Here is a 15,543-nt window from a genome sequence, read left to right on the forward strand (position 1 = left end):
GGCTCACAATTTCTGGGACATGGAAGAGCTGAGGATCTGTTGCAGCACATCAAAGTAAGTTTATTTTTATATACTTATTGGTTAGGGGCAGTGTTGGGCAGTAGCGGCATTCCAAACAGCGCCGTTACTAGTTTACCTACATTTCTCAGTAGCGTCGCTATTTTCTACATCAAGTAGCTTTTCAGAAGTGAAACTATTTTACTGATTAAGTATGGTAGCATTCACAGAAGCTACATTTCCCAGCAGAGTTTCTGCTGCGGGGCAGCCCATTGACATGGGTGTTCCTTAAATTAATAAATAATTATTATATTAATTAATTATTTAATTAATAATGTTCCTTAATAGGCACTCCTGGGCAAACCAGGAACCAAGATAGGGGAACACTCCGTACTCAGCCTGAGAAGAGAGTGTTTGCAGAGTCTGATTCAAATCATAAAGAAACTGCAAGAAAGGTCCCCGTTGAAATTCCCCATTGTAAGGCAGATTGCCTGCCTGGATCCCACAAAAAAGAAGGTCAAAGATCCAGAGTGGTGCATCGTACAGATGAAGGCATTAGTACAAACTTTCATCCAAACTTTCATCAATTGAGAATAAAGCCGACAAGTGTGCAGAGATGGCTGAGGGAAAGGCAGGAACAAAGATGCCTGAGCTTATCACAAAATCCAACTCTCTTCGAAGAAGGCACAAGGACAAAAAAGCAGAACTTCTCCAAGTGGAAAAATTGATCAAAGAAAATTTTCATTGTTTATTAATAATAAAGTTAATAAGATAATAATAATAATAAAGTTTTTCTGTGTCAGCTGCAGAGATGAAGTTGACACCGACTCGCGATCTTCGCAGTAGTGAACGTGCCGGAGAAAAATGCATTTCTTACGGATTAGACTATAGCCTACTTTTAGTTTTGAATGTTCCGTTTAAAAGTAGAAATTTCAAGCTTTTTGTAGATAATAGATATAGGATATTTCTAATGTGTTTAGGTCTGTGAGGCGAGTAGCCTAGGCTACCTATACGCTGAGTTTCAGTTCATGTCTGAACGTGTTGTGATTATACAAAATAATGAAACATGGATTAAAATCAAGATAAAATGAATACCAAACGAAATTAGTTTCAAAGGGAGGCTTTCGGAATGACGTCACGCGATGTGTACGTTGGGCGGTTCAAGCTGGTAGCTTGGAGGCAAACCTCTGCTCCGCGAGTTTACAAAGTAAATATGGGCAAGTGCAAGTTTTCGGATCTCTGGCTGGAGGACGCACAGTTTAAAGACTGGCTTAGGCCAGTAGATGGAAACAGCTGAGAAGCTTTTTGCAACGTTTGCAAGAAAATGATAAATATTACTTGAATGGGAGTGAAGGCACTTAATTCCCACAGGGAGTCTACTAGCCACCAAGCCAGGATGCGGGGACGTAACACCCAGCTACCGCTGTCGCTGTTTTGCGCCGGACCAACGGCTACATTGACGCCATCAACCTCCACTGCTCCCTCAACCTTGCCTGCTCGCTCCTCGCAGTCCACTGCCAGTAATCCTACCACCAGCATACAGACGATCTGCACCACCACCGTTACGCTACAGGCTGAAGTACCATGGTGTTTAGACTTGGCAGTGAAACACCACTCGTTCAAGTCCAATGATGGCATAGGAAAGCTGTTTAGCATGATGTTCCCGGATTCCCAAATCGCCAAATCATTCGCTTTGGCCAAAGACAAGACCAGCTACATGACCAAATTTGGCATCGCCCCCTATTTTAAGAAGCAACTGGTTGAAGCTATAAATCATACCGGACCATACGTACTTATGTTTGATGAGAGTCTGAATGAATCATTTCGCATTTCGCAAATCATTTGAATGTTCCGTTTAAAAGTAGAATTAGACTAAAGTCCGCACAGCTGAGACACTTGTCTGTCTCTCTCTCTCTCTGTGTGTGTGTGTGTGTGTGTGTTGGACAGTGCTTGGCTTGTGTCCAGTGCAGTGTTGAAGTTATTTGTTTATTAATGAAATACTTTTATTATAGTGTACAATTGCACTTTATTATTACACATTGTGTAGCTGTTCATTCTAAAGGTCCAGTCTGTCTTCTAATTTTTTTGTAATTGTTACTCTTTGACATATTGAGTAAATCCTATGGACCAAGGCCTGTTGTGTTATCTTGATTGATCCAAGTCCTATGGTAGAGTTCCCTCTTACTTGAATGTAGCTCACTCACTTGCCCTAACACACATGCACACTCACATACTGTCAAGTGTCTTTTAACTGTGAGGTGCTACACTTGAAAAGGACCAGACTTGGGATTTCACTCAGAAGAATATTTATTTTGATCAGTTGATGTAGCAATGTTGTAGGATCGGATGTAACCGGTGTAAAACCTTTAAATAAATAAAAGAATAAGAAAACACAAACATTTTAAATAATCAGGTATTTTTCCTAACACAGGAAAGGTCAAATGCATTTTACAGGCAACACAGCTTGGTCTTTTACTCTGCATTTTACAAGCAACACTATACCAATCTAAGCATTTGGTCTTAGTTATCAGTTTCTCTTTTTTAAACCATGCAGTAATTATTGTTAACAGTCACGTGCGGGCCGGCATACAGAGCGTGCACAGGGAAGGCGGCATGCAGGAGAAAGAAAATGACATGTTGAACCACAACACAGAAGATGTACACAGAAGACAGCCATACCTCCACCGGGTTAGCGCGACACCTCCCACTCGATCTTTTACGTGGCCATACCTGGAAAGATTGCACTCTCAAGTGGGCTGGTCTCCGACCTGATCCTTCCACCGGCATGAGGACCACAAGGTGCCAGACGTCCCAATGCAGAATGGTGCTCAACTCGCGATCTCTGGCACCCGGTTTTGGATTTCTCACCAAAATGCTGGAGCTTAGAGAGACCCTCACATAAACATCTCGAAGAACACTTCTGGAATCAGGATTAACGCCGACGACTCTTGCAAGTCTGAACTGCCCTCTCAGTGCGTTTTGGTCACAGAGCCAAATTATGTCTCCAACGACAACGTTCCTTTCAGCAGTATGCCACTTACTGCGAATGAACAGGTTCGGGCCAGCGAGTTGGCTCCAGAACTTCCAGAAATTGTTGACTTTAGTTTGTACTTCTTTGAGTCTTTCGAATGGATAAATGGTGTAGTCGACAGTTTTGAAGTCTCCTCTTTGTGTGGCTCGACCAAGTAACAGGTTGTTCGGCATGATGTACTGGATGTGCTTTTCTCGGCTCTGAACTCTGGCGTCGATGGGTCTCTCATTAGCAAGATTGGCAGATAGCTGAAGCACAGTCAGGAACTCACTTGAAGGTAAGGCCTTCCACATTGGTAAGACTTTGGAGGGCTCTTTTAGTGACTCTGACAGCAGCTTCGACGGCCCCGTTTCGGTGAGGTGAATCGGCCGGGAGGATTTTTCACGTCCAGGTGGTCTCATTTCTGGCAGCATACTCTTCAAGCGACTCTTTGTCCTGTTGATTCAGGTAAGTATACATTTCTTTTAGGACCGGTTTTGCTCCGACAAAACTTTTACCAGGATCAGACCAGATTTTCCGGGGATGGCCTCGGACAGTGGTGAACCTCTGATAGGTAAGCAGAAAGCTCTCTGTTGATAATATGTTTGCTAACTCTACATGGACAGCTCGGCTGGACATACAGCAAAATACGACACCCCATACTTTCATAGTTACTTTCTTCTTGACATCATCCATCACATAGTAAGGTCCAAATAGGTCAACAGACATGAACTCGAATGGTGCAGCAGGACTTGACCTCTCTTCAGGCAAGTTTCCCATTATCTGCTTGCAGGTTCTTGCTTTTGCTTTCCTGCAGAAGATACACTTGTCAACAACTTTTCGGGCAATAATTCTTCCTCTTATGACCCATGCCTTCCTTCTCATCAGCAATAGAGTTCCCGCCACTCCATCATGTCCCTCACTTTGTGCTTCTCTGGCTAGCAGGGTGGATAACCAAGCTTGGAATGGTAGAAGAGGAACAGCTCTGCGGTCATCTCCAAAGGTCTGGACTCTGCCACCACAAACCAGAAGTCCACTTGTCTGATCCCTGTAAACGACTAGTCTGTGTATTGTGGCACTTGGGAAATTGACACCCTCTTGAGCTGCTAGGCAAAGGTCTTGGAACACATCTCGTCTTTCGCTGACTGTAAGGACACCTGAGGATGTTACTGCCTCCCACTTTTCTTGGTCTCTGATCTTAGCACTCAGGAACTTTTTAGCTGCTCTCCAGATCCACGCCACAGTCCCGACCAACTTTCTCAGGTTGCTGAAGCACCTTTTATCGACGAGCTGTCGAATTGCTGATCCTGCTGGTCTTCTGGACTCTACCCGGGCTGGATCGTATGCTGGATCGTGTGATGGATCGTGTGCAGTCTTCAGGCGACTTCTGGTAAGTACTGCTACAAATGTCTTTTTCTGGATCTTTGTGACTTTGTCTCTGGTTTGGGCTGCAACGTCTTTAGCGGATTTCTTTGGCCACTCATCATCAGGAAGTTGGAGGAACTTTGCCACTGCCACTCGGAGTACTCAGTTAGGGCATCTGGATTGGCACCTCTGGTGATGATGTCTGCGAGGTTTGCTAGCCCTGGACGGTCTGACTATCGACAAGATAGTACCAAGACAGTGTCTCTGTCTGCAAATACGGCTCAGCACATCTCAGCTTTCACAGGATCGCCTCTGTGGTTGAGAGGGGTCAGCTTGGCTTTGGATTCAACCAGTCTCACAACAACACCATGGCTGCAGCTCCAGCGAAGATACATCACAGCGCCGTATGCGTTTTCGCTGCCATCAGAGAACGTGATGGCACTGGGCTTTATGCAGAGATCTGGTGGAGTCAGAGATCTGGCGAATCGAAGTTTGCTCAGGTCAGCATATTCTTTTAATAGCTTTATGGCGTCTTCTCTGAGACCTTCAGACAAGGCAGCGTCCCACGTGTCTTCTAAGCAGTACCTTACTTTGGCTTCTTGGAAAGCTCTCCTAACCAGAATGGCACCCTTTTGCTTGACAGGAGTCACAAGGCCGAGTGGGTCGTACAGGCCAGAAACTTGGCTTAGAAGCTCTCTTCTAGTGAGTGGAGCCGGAGTTTGATTTCTAACTTCTTCTCTTAGCAGGTTTTGACCAAGGCACATCTTCCTCCTTTTCTTTAAAAAGTTAACTGCAACCATGACATGAAGCTTGTCAACATCGACGGTGTAACCAAGGCCAAGGGCTTTGTTTTCATCTTCCAGCAGCTGGTTTGGCTCTGTTCTGGGCATTTCACTCGTGGGATCTTTCCTCCCACTTCGAAAAGAGTAGACCCAGGGCTTCATGTAGAATCCTCCAGCTTTCAGGATGTGCTCGGTGTTGGCTGTGAGGCATTTCAGATGGTCAAGCTCGTTGTGCGAAGTCAGAATGTCATCGACGTAGGCATCTTCTTCCAGCACACGTCTCTCTTCTTTGAAGTTTGCAGTCTCTCGCATGGCGACTTGGGCTATGCAACTGGCAGGTTTGTCTCCGATGTTAACTCTTGTGATGGCATAATCCTCTATTTAAGTATCTTCACTGTTACTTCACAGAAATCTGTGCAGGTGGACCTCTTGATCTTCCAGCCAGACGGAGTTATACATCTTGCGGATGTCACCAAGGGCAGCATAGACACCAGTTCAGAACCTCAGCAGGACAGCTCTGATCGGGTTCAGGACATCAGGACCTTTGATGAGGATGTTGTTTAGACTGAGACCTTTGTACTTTTGGCTGCTGTTCCACACTAGTCTGACTGGGGTGGAGACTGAGTGTGGATTTGGCGCGATGAGATGGTTAATTTAATTTAGTGCGACACATACACCTACAGAACCTCTCCTGGCTTTCTCTTTCTCACTCTCTCTGGTTCTCTATCTCTCCCTCCCAGTGTTGAAATTAAGTTATAATTGCCTCATTAAATTGTGATTAAATATTTTATTAATTCATTTTGGAAAGATATTTAATGTCTTTACTTGTCATTTTACTTAACACTTAACACTGCTACAGTTGAAGTTTGAAGCTGTGTTGGAAGTAAAAAAATTGTGATGGTAGTAAAATAGGTGGCAAAAAGGTAGTAAATTAAATTTAAGAATCTCTGTATAAACCCTGTGACTGTTGTCTTGTGTTCTGCGCAGGTATCAAGAACTGTGACCCTAAAGCTCCCCTCATGATGTACATCTCAAAGATGGTGCCGACCACAGATAAGGGGCGTTTCTACGCTTTCGGCCGTGTGTTTTCTGGCATCGTGTCCACTGGGCAGAAAGTGCGAATCATGGGACCAAACTTCAGCCCTGGGAAGGAGGAGGATCTTTACCTGACACCCATCCAGAGGTGTGCAGCGCTTCTGACTCATTAATACTAGAGATGCAATGGAATTACTTCATTTAGCCCAAAATAGTAGTAATAGTTTGTATTTAACCAGCACTTTATTTTATTTGCACATGGCTGTCTTCATGTGACCTGTGCTGACAAAATGAGTCACGATGAGCAAATTTACAAAAATTTGTTTTTGTGAAGTTTCCAAAGCAAAAGCACCTAGCAACTTACAATTTTCTCAACTTTCTTTATTAATATTAATTACCATTTTAATAAGCCACAATGTTCATTTACATTTACATTTAATCGTTTAGCAGACGCTTTTATCCAAAGCGACAAATGAGAACATTAGAAGCAGTCAGGTAGATGTTTCTTGAAAATGAGTAAAGACTCAGCTGTACAAATTAAGATTGGGAGGTCATTCCACCAGCTGGGCACAGTCCAGGAAGACGTCCGTGAGAGTGATTTTGAACTTCTTTGGGATGGCACCACAAGGCGTCGTTCACTTACAGAGCGCAAACTTCTGGAGGGCACATAAGATTTAACAAGAGAGTTTAGGTATGTTTGTGCCGTGCCAGTGGTCGTCTTGTAGGCAAGCATCAGTACCTTGAATTTGATGCGAGCGGCTACTGGTAGCCAGTGTAACCTGATGAGGAGAGGAGTAACATGAGCTTTTTTTGGCTCATTGAAGACAACCCTCACTGCTGCATTCTGGATCATTTGCAGAGGCTTGACAGTACATGCAGGAAGAGTCAGGAGAGCATTACAATAGTCCAGTCTGGAGAGAACAAGAGCTTGGACAAGAAGTTGGGTTGCTTGCTCTGACAGGAAGGGTCTAATCTTCCTAATGTTGTATAAGGCAAACCTGCAGGACCGGGTCGTTGTAGCAATGTGGTCTGTGAAGCTTAACTGATGATCCATCACAACTCCTAGGTTTCTGGCTGTCCTTGAAGGACTAATGGTTGATGAGCCCAGCTGTATAGAGAAGTTGTGATGAAGCAATGGGTTAGCTGGAATCACCAGGAGTTCTGTCTTCATAAGGTTAAGCTGAAGGTGATGGTCATTCATCCAACTAGAAATGTCACTCAGACAGGCTGAAATGCGAGCAGCTACCGTCGGGTCATCAGGCTGGAATGAGAAGTAGAGTTGGGTGTCATCAGCGTAGCAGTGATAGGAAAAGCCATGCTTCTGGATGACCGATCCTAATGACATCATGTAATTGGAGAAGAGAAGTGGTCCAAGTACTGAGCCTTGAGGAACCCCAGTAGCAACTTGTTGTGACTTAGAAACATCACCCCTCCAAGACACACTGAAGGATCTGTCAGAGAGGTAGGACTTAACCCACAGGAGAGCAGTTCCAGAAATGCCCATCGTTCTGAGGGTGGACAGGAGAATCTGGTGATTAACGGTGTCAAAAGCAGCAGACGAGTAAGAAGAGTACCGAGGATTTTGAAGCTGCTCTTGCCAGTCGCAGGGCTTCAGTAACCAAGAGCAGAGCAGTCTCAGTTGAGTGACCACTTTTGAAGCCAGATTGGTTGCTGTCCAGGAGGTTGTTCTGTACAAGGAACATAGAAAGCTGGTGGAACACAGCTCACTCAAGTGTCTTTGCAATGAATAGAAGAAGGGATACTGGTCTGTAGTTTTCAAGAAGCGCTGGATTTAGAGATGGTTTCTTGAGCAGTGGGCTTACCCGAGCCTGCTTGAATGCTGAGGGAAATGTTCCAGAGTGAAGAGAGGAGTTGATAATGTGAGTAAGCGAAGGTATGACTGAAGAAAGATCACTTTAAGGAGGTGAGTGGGGATTGGATCAAGTGGACAAGTAGTAGGATGATTGGACAGGAGAAGTTTGGAGACGTCCATCTCTGAGAGTGGGGAGGAGGAGGAGAAAGAGTGTGCATCGGTCATTGTGAAGTTTTCCTCAGTCTGCGGTGTGGAGAATTGGTCACTGATGGATCTTTTCTTTTTGTGAAGAAAACTGCAAAGTCGTCCGCTGTAAGAGTCGGTGGAGGAGGTGGTGGCGGCAGATTAAGAAGAGAAGAGAAAGTCTTTCAGAGTGTCCAAGCGTCACAACAGCTGTTTATTTTGTTGTGCTAGTAGGATGTTTTAGCCGTGAAGACATTTGCAGAGAAGGAAGAGAGGAGATACTGATAAACACTGAGGTCGGTAGAGTTTCTTGATTTCTGCCATTTCCTCTCTGCAGCCCTGAGTTTAGAGCGATGTTCACGGAGAACCTCGGACAGCCAGGGGGCAGATGGGGCGGTGCGTGCTGGTCTAGACAACAGTGGGCAATAGTTGTCCAAGCAAGATGTTAAAGTTTTTTTTTACAATCTGTTCATTCTATCTTAAAGCATTCTTTAGTAACACTTGAATAAAGGTAGGCTTTAAAGGAACACTCCGACTTTTTGGGACTTTAGCTTATTCACAGTATCCCCCAGAGTTAGATAAGTCCATACATACCTTTTTCATTTCTGTGCGTTCTGTAAGTGTTATTTGACGCACCCACCGCTAGCCTAGCTTAGCACAAAGACTGGATGTAAATGGATAATGGTAGCATAGTAATCCCAATAAGTGACAAAATAATGCAAACATTTTCCTATTTACATGTTGTGATCTGTATAGTCACAGCGTGTACAAATAACAACGCTATATGAGACCGAGACCATTTTTAATCATTTAAATACTGGGAACTATATTCTCACTAGGCGTAGGAGCACAGCTAATGTTACTTGGGCAGAGTGGCTACTTGGGCGGAGTGATTAGTGCAGCACCCGAGACGCGCCGTGGTGAGGAGCAGACGGCAGTTGTCATTGTTTTTCCCACTGTGACAAGATCAACTGGAAGAAAGGCCCCATGCCGAGTGAACCTAATGGTCAGCTGTCCACCAAGTAAGTGATTATGATCATTCATAGTTCAATGAAATTGTAGTATAGCCATTGCATACAGTGTGTCAATACACAAAATATTATTGAGCGATACAGTGTGTTCATGACAACACAATAATAACAATGAAGGGGATACACGGAGCCCCTATTCACGTAATAGTGTCACTACTAAGGTTATATTACATAAGCATGGCACTGTTACAGTATGACTAATGTTAGTCATCTCAAAACATAATGGAACACTTACTGCAGCAACAGGTGATCCAATTTGTCCTGTCTTTATTATCGATGGTATGGCTGTATCCTTTAGCACACGTTTCATGGTCCGTATGACAACTTGCATTTTTTCAAAAATAGTCGTCTACAGTAAAATGTTCAGAGCAAACGAAATACTTCATTATGGTGTTTACAGGTGTGTTTGGATCTATTTCCAGAGCAAGTAGCCATCGATTCATATAAATGTACTATCTAGTAATTGCTGACTTTATTACTCTAACTCTGAGCGAACTCTTTGCTCCTCACCACGCAGTGGCGGCGCTAGACAATTTTGATTGGGGGGGCAATGGGGGGGTCCTGGTCTTTTCAAGGGGGATCTCATGAAAACCAACAAAAAATACAGTGGACATGGCTAATAACTGCATATTTCTGCTACTAAACAACAAAAACACCTTTGCAATGTAAACAAATGACAGGCTACATTTGTTATTCATATCCTTCACACAGCACTTTCATGTCAGGTATGTTATGCATTATTATTGACATTGATATTTTTACATTTATTTCCAGATAGATATTATTGAGTTTACAGGCTAAAGTGGTCTTGCTGTTGTAAACACTGTTGCTTTTGTAGAAAAAAATATTTGCATCACATTTAAAATATAATTATATTTTAATTCATTTCTGAATTGTTTTTATTTTTAGAATGATAATTCAGAGAATGAGAAAATCTGAATAAGCCTTACCAGTGTTGTGATAATTATTTTTACGTGTTAAAAATAAATAAGTACTGTAATATAATAAAAGTTTATTCAAATAACATAAAAAAGACCAGACCCCTCGATGCCTGTGAAACTTTTCTCCCTCAAACAGCACGCTAGTGTTACTTCTACACTACAGGCTACACACAGCAATATAAACAACATATCTGCATGTTCTCACATCACATCGTTCTTGTAAAATAATAATAAGTAAATAAACAGCAAAATCACTTCGCTGAGAATGAAACACCACTTACCAGCTGCCACGATGTTGAAAATATCCTCTAGCAATTAAAAAATGCGCGTGCAGCATGAGGAATCTTCCCGGTTGGATGAGGTCGTAGTCAGGTGAACTGTCATCATGTTGGTCATTTTATTTACGGCTAAATTATTATTAATAAATTGTACTAATATTATGATTGGACGTGGGCAGGCATTCACAAAAGTTTATGTTATAACAAAAAAAAAATTAGGAAATTTTGCTTTGACAAAAGGGCACTTAAGGGGCAAAGGAGCAGGTGCTCAAGTGAACCGGTTCTTTCGGACAATTCGATCAAATAAACCAGCTGAAAAAAAAATGGTTCACCGGTTCTTTTGCGCTCGATGTAATGCCGTCATTGGCGATGATTGCCCTTCATTCAAGCCTTTGGTTTACCCGCGCTTATAACATTAGCAAAGAATCAGTTCAGAATCAATCACCAAAAGAATCAGTTCGGTTCAGATGCGCTCTGTGTCAGTCTGCTTCGCGCTGAATCACGCATGCGCAGTTATCATCAGCTCATCGGTTCTCGAATCAGACGCGTCCGACAGAAACGGTTCTCGGTTCAGTGTATGAATAAATGTCGAAATAATTATTATTTATTATTGTTCTGCGTAGTTTGAAGAGAAACATTTTTGGATCTTTATCCCGAATATATATATTTTTCAATCAGGAAGAGGCTGGGGGGTCAAATGGGGGGTCAAGGCATTTTTTGGCAGGGTCTTGAGACCCCCCAAGACCCCCCCTGGCGCCGCCGGTGTCACCACGGCGCGTCTCGGGTGCTGCGCTAATCACTCCACCCAAGTAGCCACTACGCCCAAGTAAGGTTAGCTGTGCTCCTACGCCTAGTGAGAATATAGTTCCTAGTATTTATACGATTAAAAATGGTCTCTATCTCATATAGCCTTGTTATTTGTACACGCTGTGACTATACAAATCACAACATGTAAATAGGAAAATGTTTGCATTATTTTGTCACTTATTGGGATTACTATGCTACCATTATCCATTTACATCCAGTCTTTGTGCTAAGCTAGGCTAGCGGTGGGTGCGTCAAATAACACTTACAGAACGCACAGAAATTAAAAGGTATATATGGACTTATCTAACTCTGGGGGATACTGTGAATAAGCTAAAGTCCCAAAAAGTCTGAGTGTTCCTTTCATAAAAAATACATAATTGTGTGTAAACGTTTAATAGCACCCCCAAGTGTATAACAGTGGAAACTCACCTTTGGCAGGGAAGTGTTTTCTTGTAAAAGACGAGAACTCGTCAGTTGCAAGGAAAGAGTTAACATGATTAAAACCAGGTCACAGAAATGTGCACTACTTTTCTGATGCATAACGCTTCTCTATTCCAGGACCATTTTGATGATGGGCCGTTATGTGGAGCCCATCGAGGATGTGCCATGTGGTAACATCGTGGGTCTGGTTGGCGTGGACCAGTTTTTGGTGAAGACGGGGACCATCTCAACTTTCGAGCATGCCCACAACATGCGTTTGATGAAGTTCAGTGTCAGCCCTGTGGTCAGAGTAGCAGTGGAGGCCATGAACCCCGATGACCTTCCCAAACTGGTGGAGGGACTCAAACGCCTGGCCAAGTCTGACCCCATGGTGCAGTGCATCATCGAGGAGTCCGGAGAGCACGTCATCGCCGGTGCTGGAGAACTGCATCTGGAAATCTGCCTTAAAGATCTGGAGGAGGACCACGCTTGCATCCCGCTGAAGGTCTGTGCATCAGTGTAGGGACTGATTTGTTTCCCCCTTGTTTTAGTTGATGTATGATGTGACCCGTGTGTCTGGTTCTCCAACAGAAATCGGACCCCATTGTGTCCTACAAGGAGACGGTCAGCGAAGAATCAAACCAGATGTGTTTGTCCAAGTCTCCTAACAAACACAACCGTCTGTACATGAAGGCCAGGCCGTTCCCCAACGGTCTTGCCGAAGACATTGACAAGGGCGACGTGACGTCCCATCAGGAGGTCATGGCTCGAGCAAGCTACCTGGCCGACAAATACAAGTGGGAGGTCACCGAGGCCCGTAAGATCTGGTGCTTCGGCCCTGATGGAACCGGACCCAACCTCCTGATGGACGTGACCAAAGGAGTGCAGTACCTGAACGAGATCAAGGACAGCGTCGTGGCTGGCTTCCAGTGGGCCACTAAAGAGGTGAGATGTTCAGGGTTAAACAGGGTTTGGTTTACTATTTGCTATTGATGCTTTTACTACAAACAATATTTTACCTTTTTATGCTTATATTTTACCCTATTTTTTGTTTTGTTTAGTTTTTGGCAAGGCAAGTTTATTTATATAGCACATTTTGTACACAATTGTAATTCAAAGTGCTTTACATAAAAGGAAGTAAAATAATCATAGAAAAATAAAACAAGCAATTTTAAAACTTTGAAAATGATTTAAAAATTTACTCAATTAAGAATGAATTTAAAAACCGTTAGAAATAAAAAAAGATTTTACATTTTAAAAAAAAGTGTGATATGGAATACATTTTATTGTACTATAAAAATCTAAATTATTACAGTATATATAACTTTATCGGTTGCATTTACTAAATAGTCATACGCTTTAAAACCCAAAGTTGAGTTTTCTAACATGTATTGCTGGTTGGATCTTGAATCAGTGTTGATTCTCTTCAGTCCTCATGGTTGTGTTTCTGTGCTCAGGGTGTGCTGTGTGAAGAGAACATGCGTGCCGTCCGCTTCGACCTCCACGACGTGACCCTCCTCACAGATGTCATCCACCGCGGCAGAGGTCAGATCATCCCCACGGCCCGCAGGGTGCTGTATGCCTGCCAGCTGACGGCCGAGCCCCGCCTCATGGAGCCCGTGTACCTGGTGGAGTTCCAGGTGAGACTTGTTCCTCTCGTGTGACTCCTCCTCTTTACCATACGAGCGTCTCTCACCTGCATCTCTCTTCCTTTCTCAGTGTCCGAAGCAGGTGGTCGGATGCATCTACGGTGTGTTGAACAGGAGGAGAGGATACGTCTTTGAGGAGTCTCAGGTCATGGGAACAACTATGTCCAACGTTAAGGCCTTTCTGCCCGTCAACGAGTCTTTCGGTTAGTATCAGTCTTCATCACATTGTCAGAGATACAACTATTTGAAAATCTGGAATCGGAGAGTGCAAAAAATCTAAATATTGAAGAAAAACATCTTTAAAGTTGTTCAAGTGAATTCTTTGCAATGCATATTACTAATCAAAAATTATGTTTTGATATATTTATGGTAGGAAATTTACTAAATATCTTAATGGAACATGATCTTTACTTAAAAAAACTTTGTTGGCATTAATGGAAGTGCATTAGCATGGTTTAAATCGTACTTATATGACCGCCATCAGTTCGTAGCAGTGAATGGAGATGTATCATATTGATCACAAGTGCAGTATGGAGTACCTCAAGGCTCAGTACTAGGGCCGCTACTCTTCACACTTTATATGTTACCCTTTGGAGATATCATCAGGAAACATGGTGTTAGCTTTCACTGTTATGCTGATGATACACAGCTCTATATTTCTTCGCGGCCTGCTGAAACACACCAATTTGAGAAACTAATGGAATGCAGAGTCGATATAAAAAACTGGATGACGAGTAATTTCTTACTGCTAAATTCTGAAAAAACAGAGGTGATAATTATAGGACCTAAAAACTCAGCTTGTAATAACCTAGAACACTGTCTAAGACCTGATGGCTGCTCTGTCAATTCTTTGTCATCAGTTAGGAACCTAGGTGTGCTATTTGATCGCAATCTTTCCTTAGAAAGCCACGTTTCTAGCATTTGTAACTGAATTTTTCCATCTCAAAAATATATCTAAATTACGGCCTATGCTCTCAATGTCAAATGCAGAAATGCTAATCCATGCATTTATGACCTCAAAGTTAGATCATTGTAATGCTTCGTTAAAATGCACTACTAGTCCAAAATGCAGCAGCAAGAGTTCTTACTAGAACCAGGAAGTATGACCATATTAATTGAGGTGACTTAAGCCCAGTTCAATGTTGATTCTGTTGTAGTTTATTCATTATCAAACCACTTTAAAAGCAGTAAAAAAAAAAAAAATACAGTTCCTCAAAGGAAAAATGTTCATTTTCAACAGTATAATTTCATTAGTAATGGTAGTATTATTCACTTTTTTTAATATATAAAATTGCTGTGCACTTTAACTTCGATTGTAGTATTTGATTATATTATCTTAATAGTAACAAATGTTAATACTGATAGTGATTTATTAGTATATGTTTATAATAGTGGTAGTATAATAGTTATCAGTTTTATTAGTATTCAGTTCCTGGGTTTAAGAAAGCAGTTTTGTGTTAGAAGCCGTTCTCATTCCTAATGGAAGTGTCCTAGTCTCTATTAAACCATGTATGTCTGTGTCCAGTCTTTTAACATCTCGTGTGTGTGTGTGTGTAGGTTTGACCGCTGACCTGCGCTCTAACACCGGCGGTCAGGCCATCGCTCAGTGTGTGTTCGATCACTGGAAGATCCTGCATGGTGACCCCAGACACCCCGATACTAGACCCTACCAGGTCGTGGCCGAGACACGCAAGCGCAAGGGCCTGAAGGAGGGCATCCCGGCACTCGACAACTTCCTCGACAAGTTATAAACGGTCATTCCTTCCCTCTGCGCTCGCTTCCTCCCCTCAGAGTTCAGCGGAGGGACTGGACTGTACAGGGCACAAACACCACACCTTTATCACATTCTGACGGCAAATTCAAGTGGATTATGTAAATCTAACAAAGAAAATAAAAATGGAAAATCACTGGCCTGCTTGTGTGCTGTGCTTCATTGCCAGTGATGACATTTAGTGTTTTCAATTTTATATTTCTTTAGATTCTGTGCTAATGATCCAGTGCTGTAACTTAAGTCTCAGTAATTGTTCGTGATTACGTGAGATTTGTCAATGCATTATTTAAATAGTAACATCAAAATACAATGTTGTCTAACTATTGTATCTCAATATAATTTTTTTTTTTTTTAAAGTTTTATTTTTATTCGAAAAATGCAATAATAAAAATCAAGCCTTTATTTCTAATTTGTGTAAATGAGCAATTTATTCACATTGAGACTTTTTTTTTCATGACCGA

General features: G+C 42.5%; 1 protein-coding gene across 3 annotated transcripts in view; it reads left to right on the plus strand.

The window, feature by feature from the left end:
• LOC127951536 (elongation factor 2) overlaps window positions 1–15,223 on the plus strand; it is a 42,628-nt gene extending 27,405 nt beyond the window's left edge. Inside the window, exons 9-13 of one of the 3 annotated variants that reach the window (XM_052549482.1) lie at window positions 11,801–12,167; window positions 12,254–12,607; window positions 13,120–13,302; window positions 13,382–13,514; window positions 14,869–15,223. In XM_052549482.1, the coding sequence (XP_052405442.1) occupies window positions 11,801–12,167; window positions 12,254–12,607; window positions 13,120–13,302; window positions 13,382–13,514; window positions 14,869–15,062 (1,231 nt within the window). In that variant the 3' untranslated portion in view covers window positions 15,063–15,223. The remainder of the gene's footprint in view (window positions 1–11,800; window positions 12,168–12,253; window positions 12,608–13,119; window positions 13,303–13,381; window positions 13,515–14,868) is intronic. The other 2 variants (XM_052549481.1, XM_052549480.1) reach the window with 2 other exon arrangements.
• Window positions 15,224–15,543: the final 320 nt, after the last annotated feature.

Source organism: Carassius gibelio, chromosome B2 (assembly GCF_023724105.1).
Source record: "Carassius gibelio isolate Cgi1373 ecotype wild population from Czech Republic chromosome B2, carGib1.2-hapl.c, whole genome shotgun sequence".
Taxonomy (NCBI): domain Eukaryota; kingdom Metazoa; phylum Chordata; class Actinopteri; order Cypriniformes; family Cyprinidae; genus Carassius; species Carassius gibelio.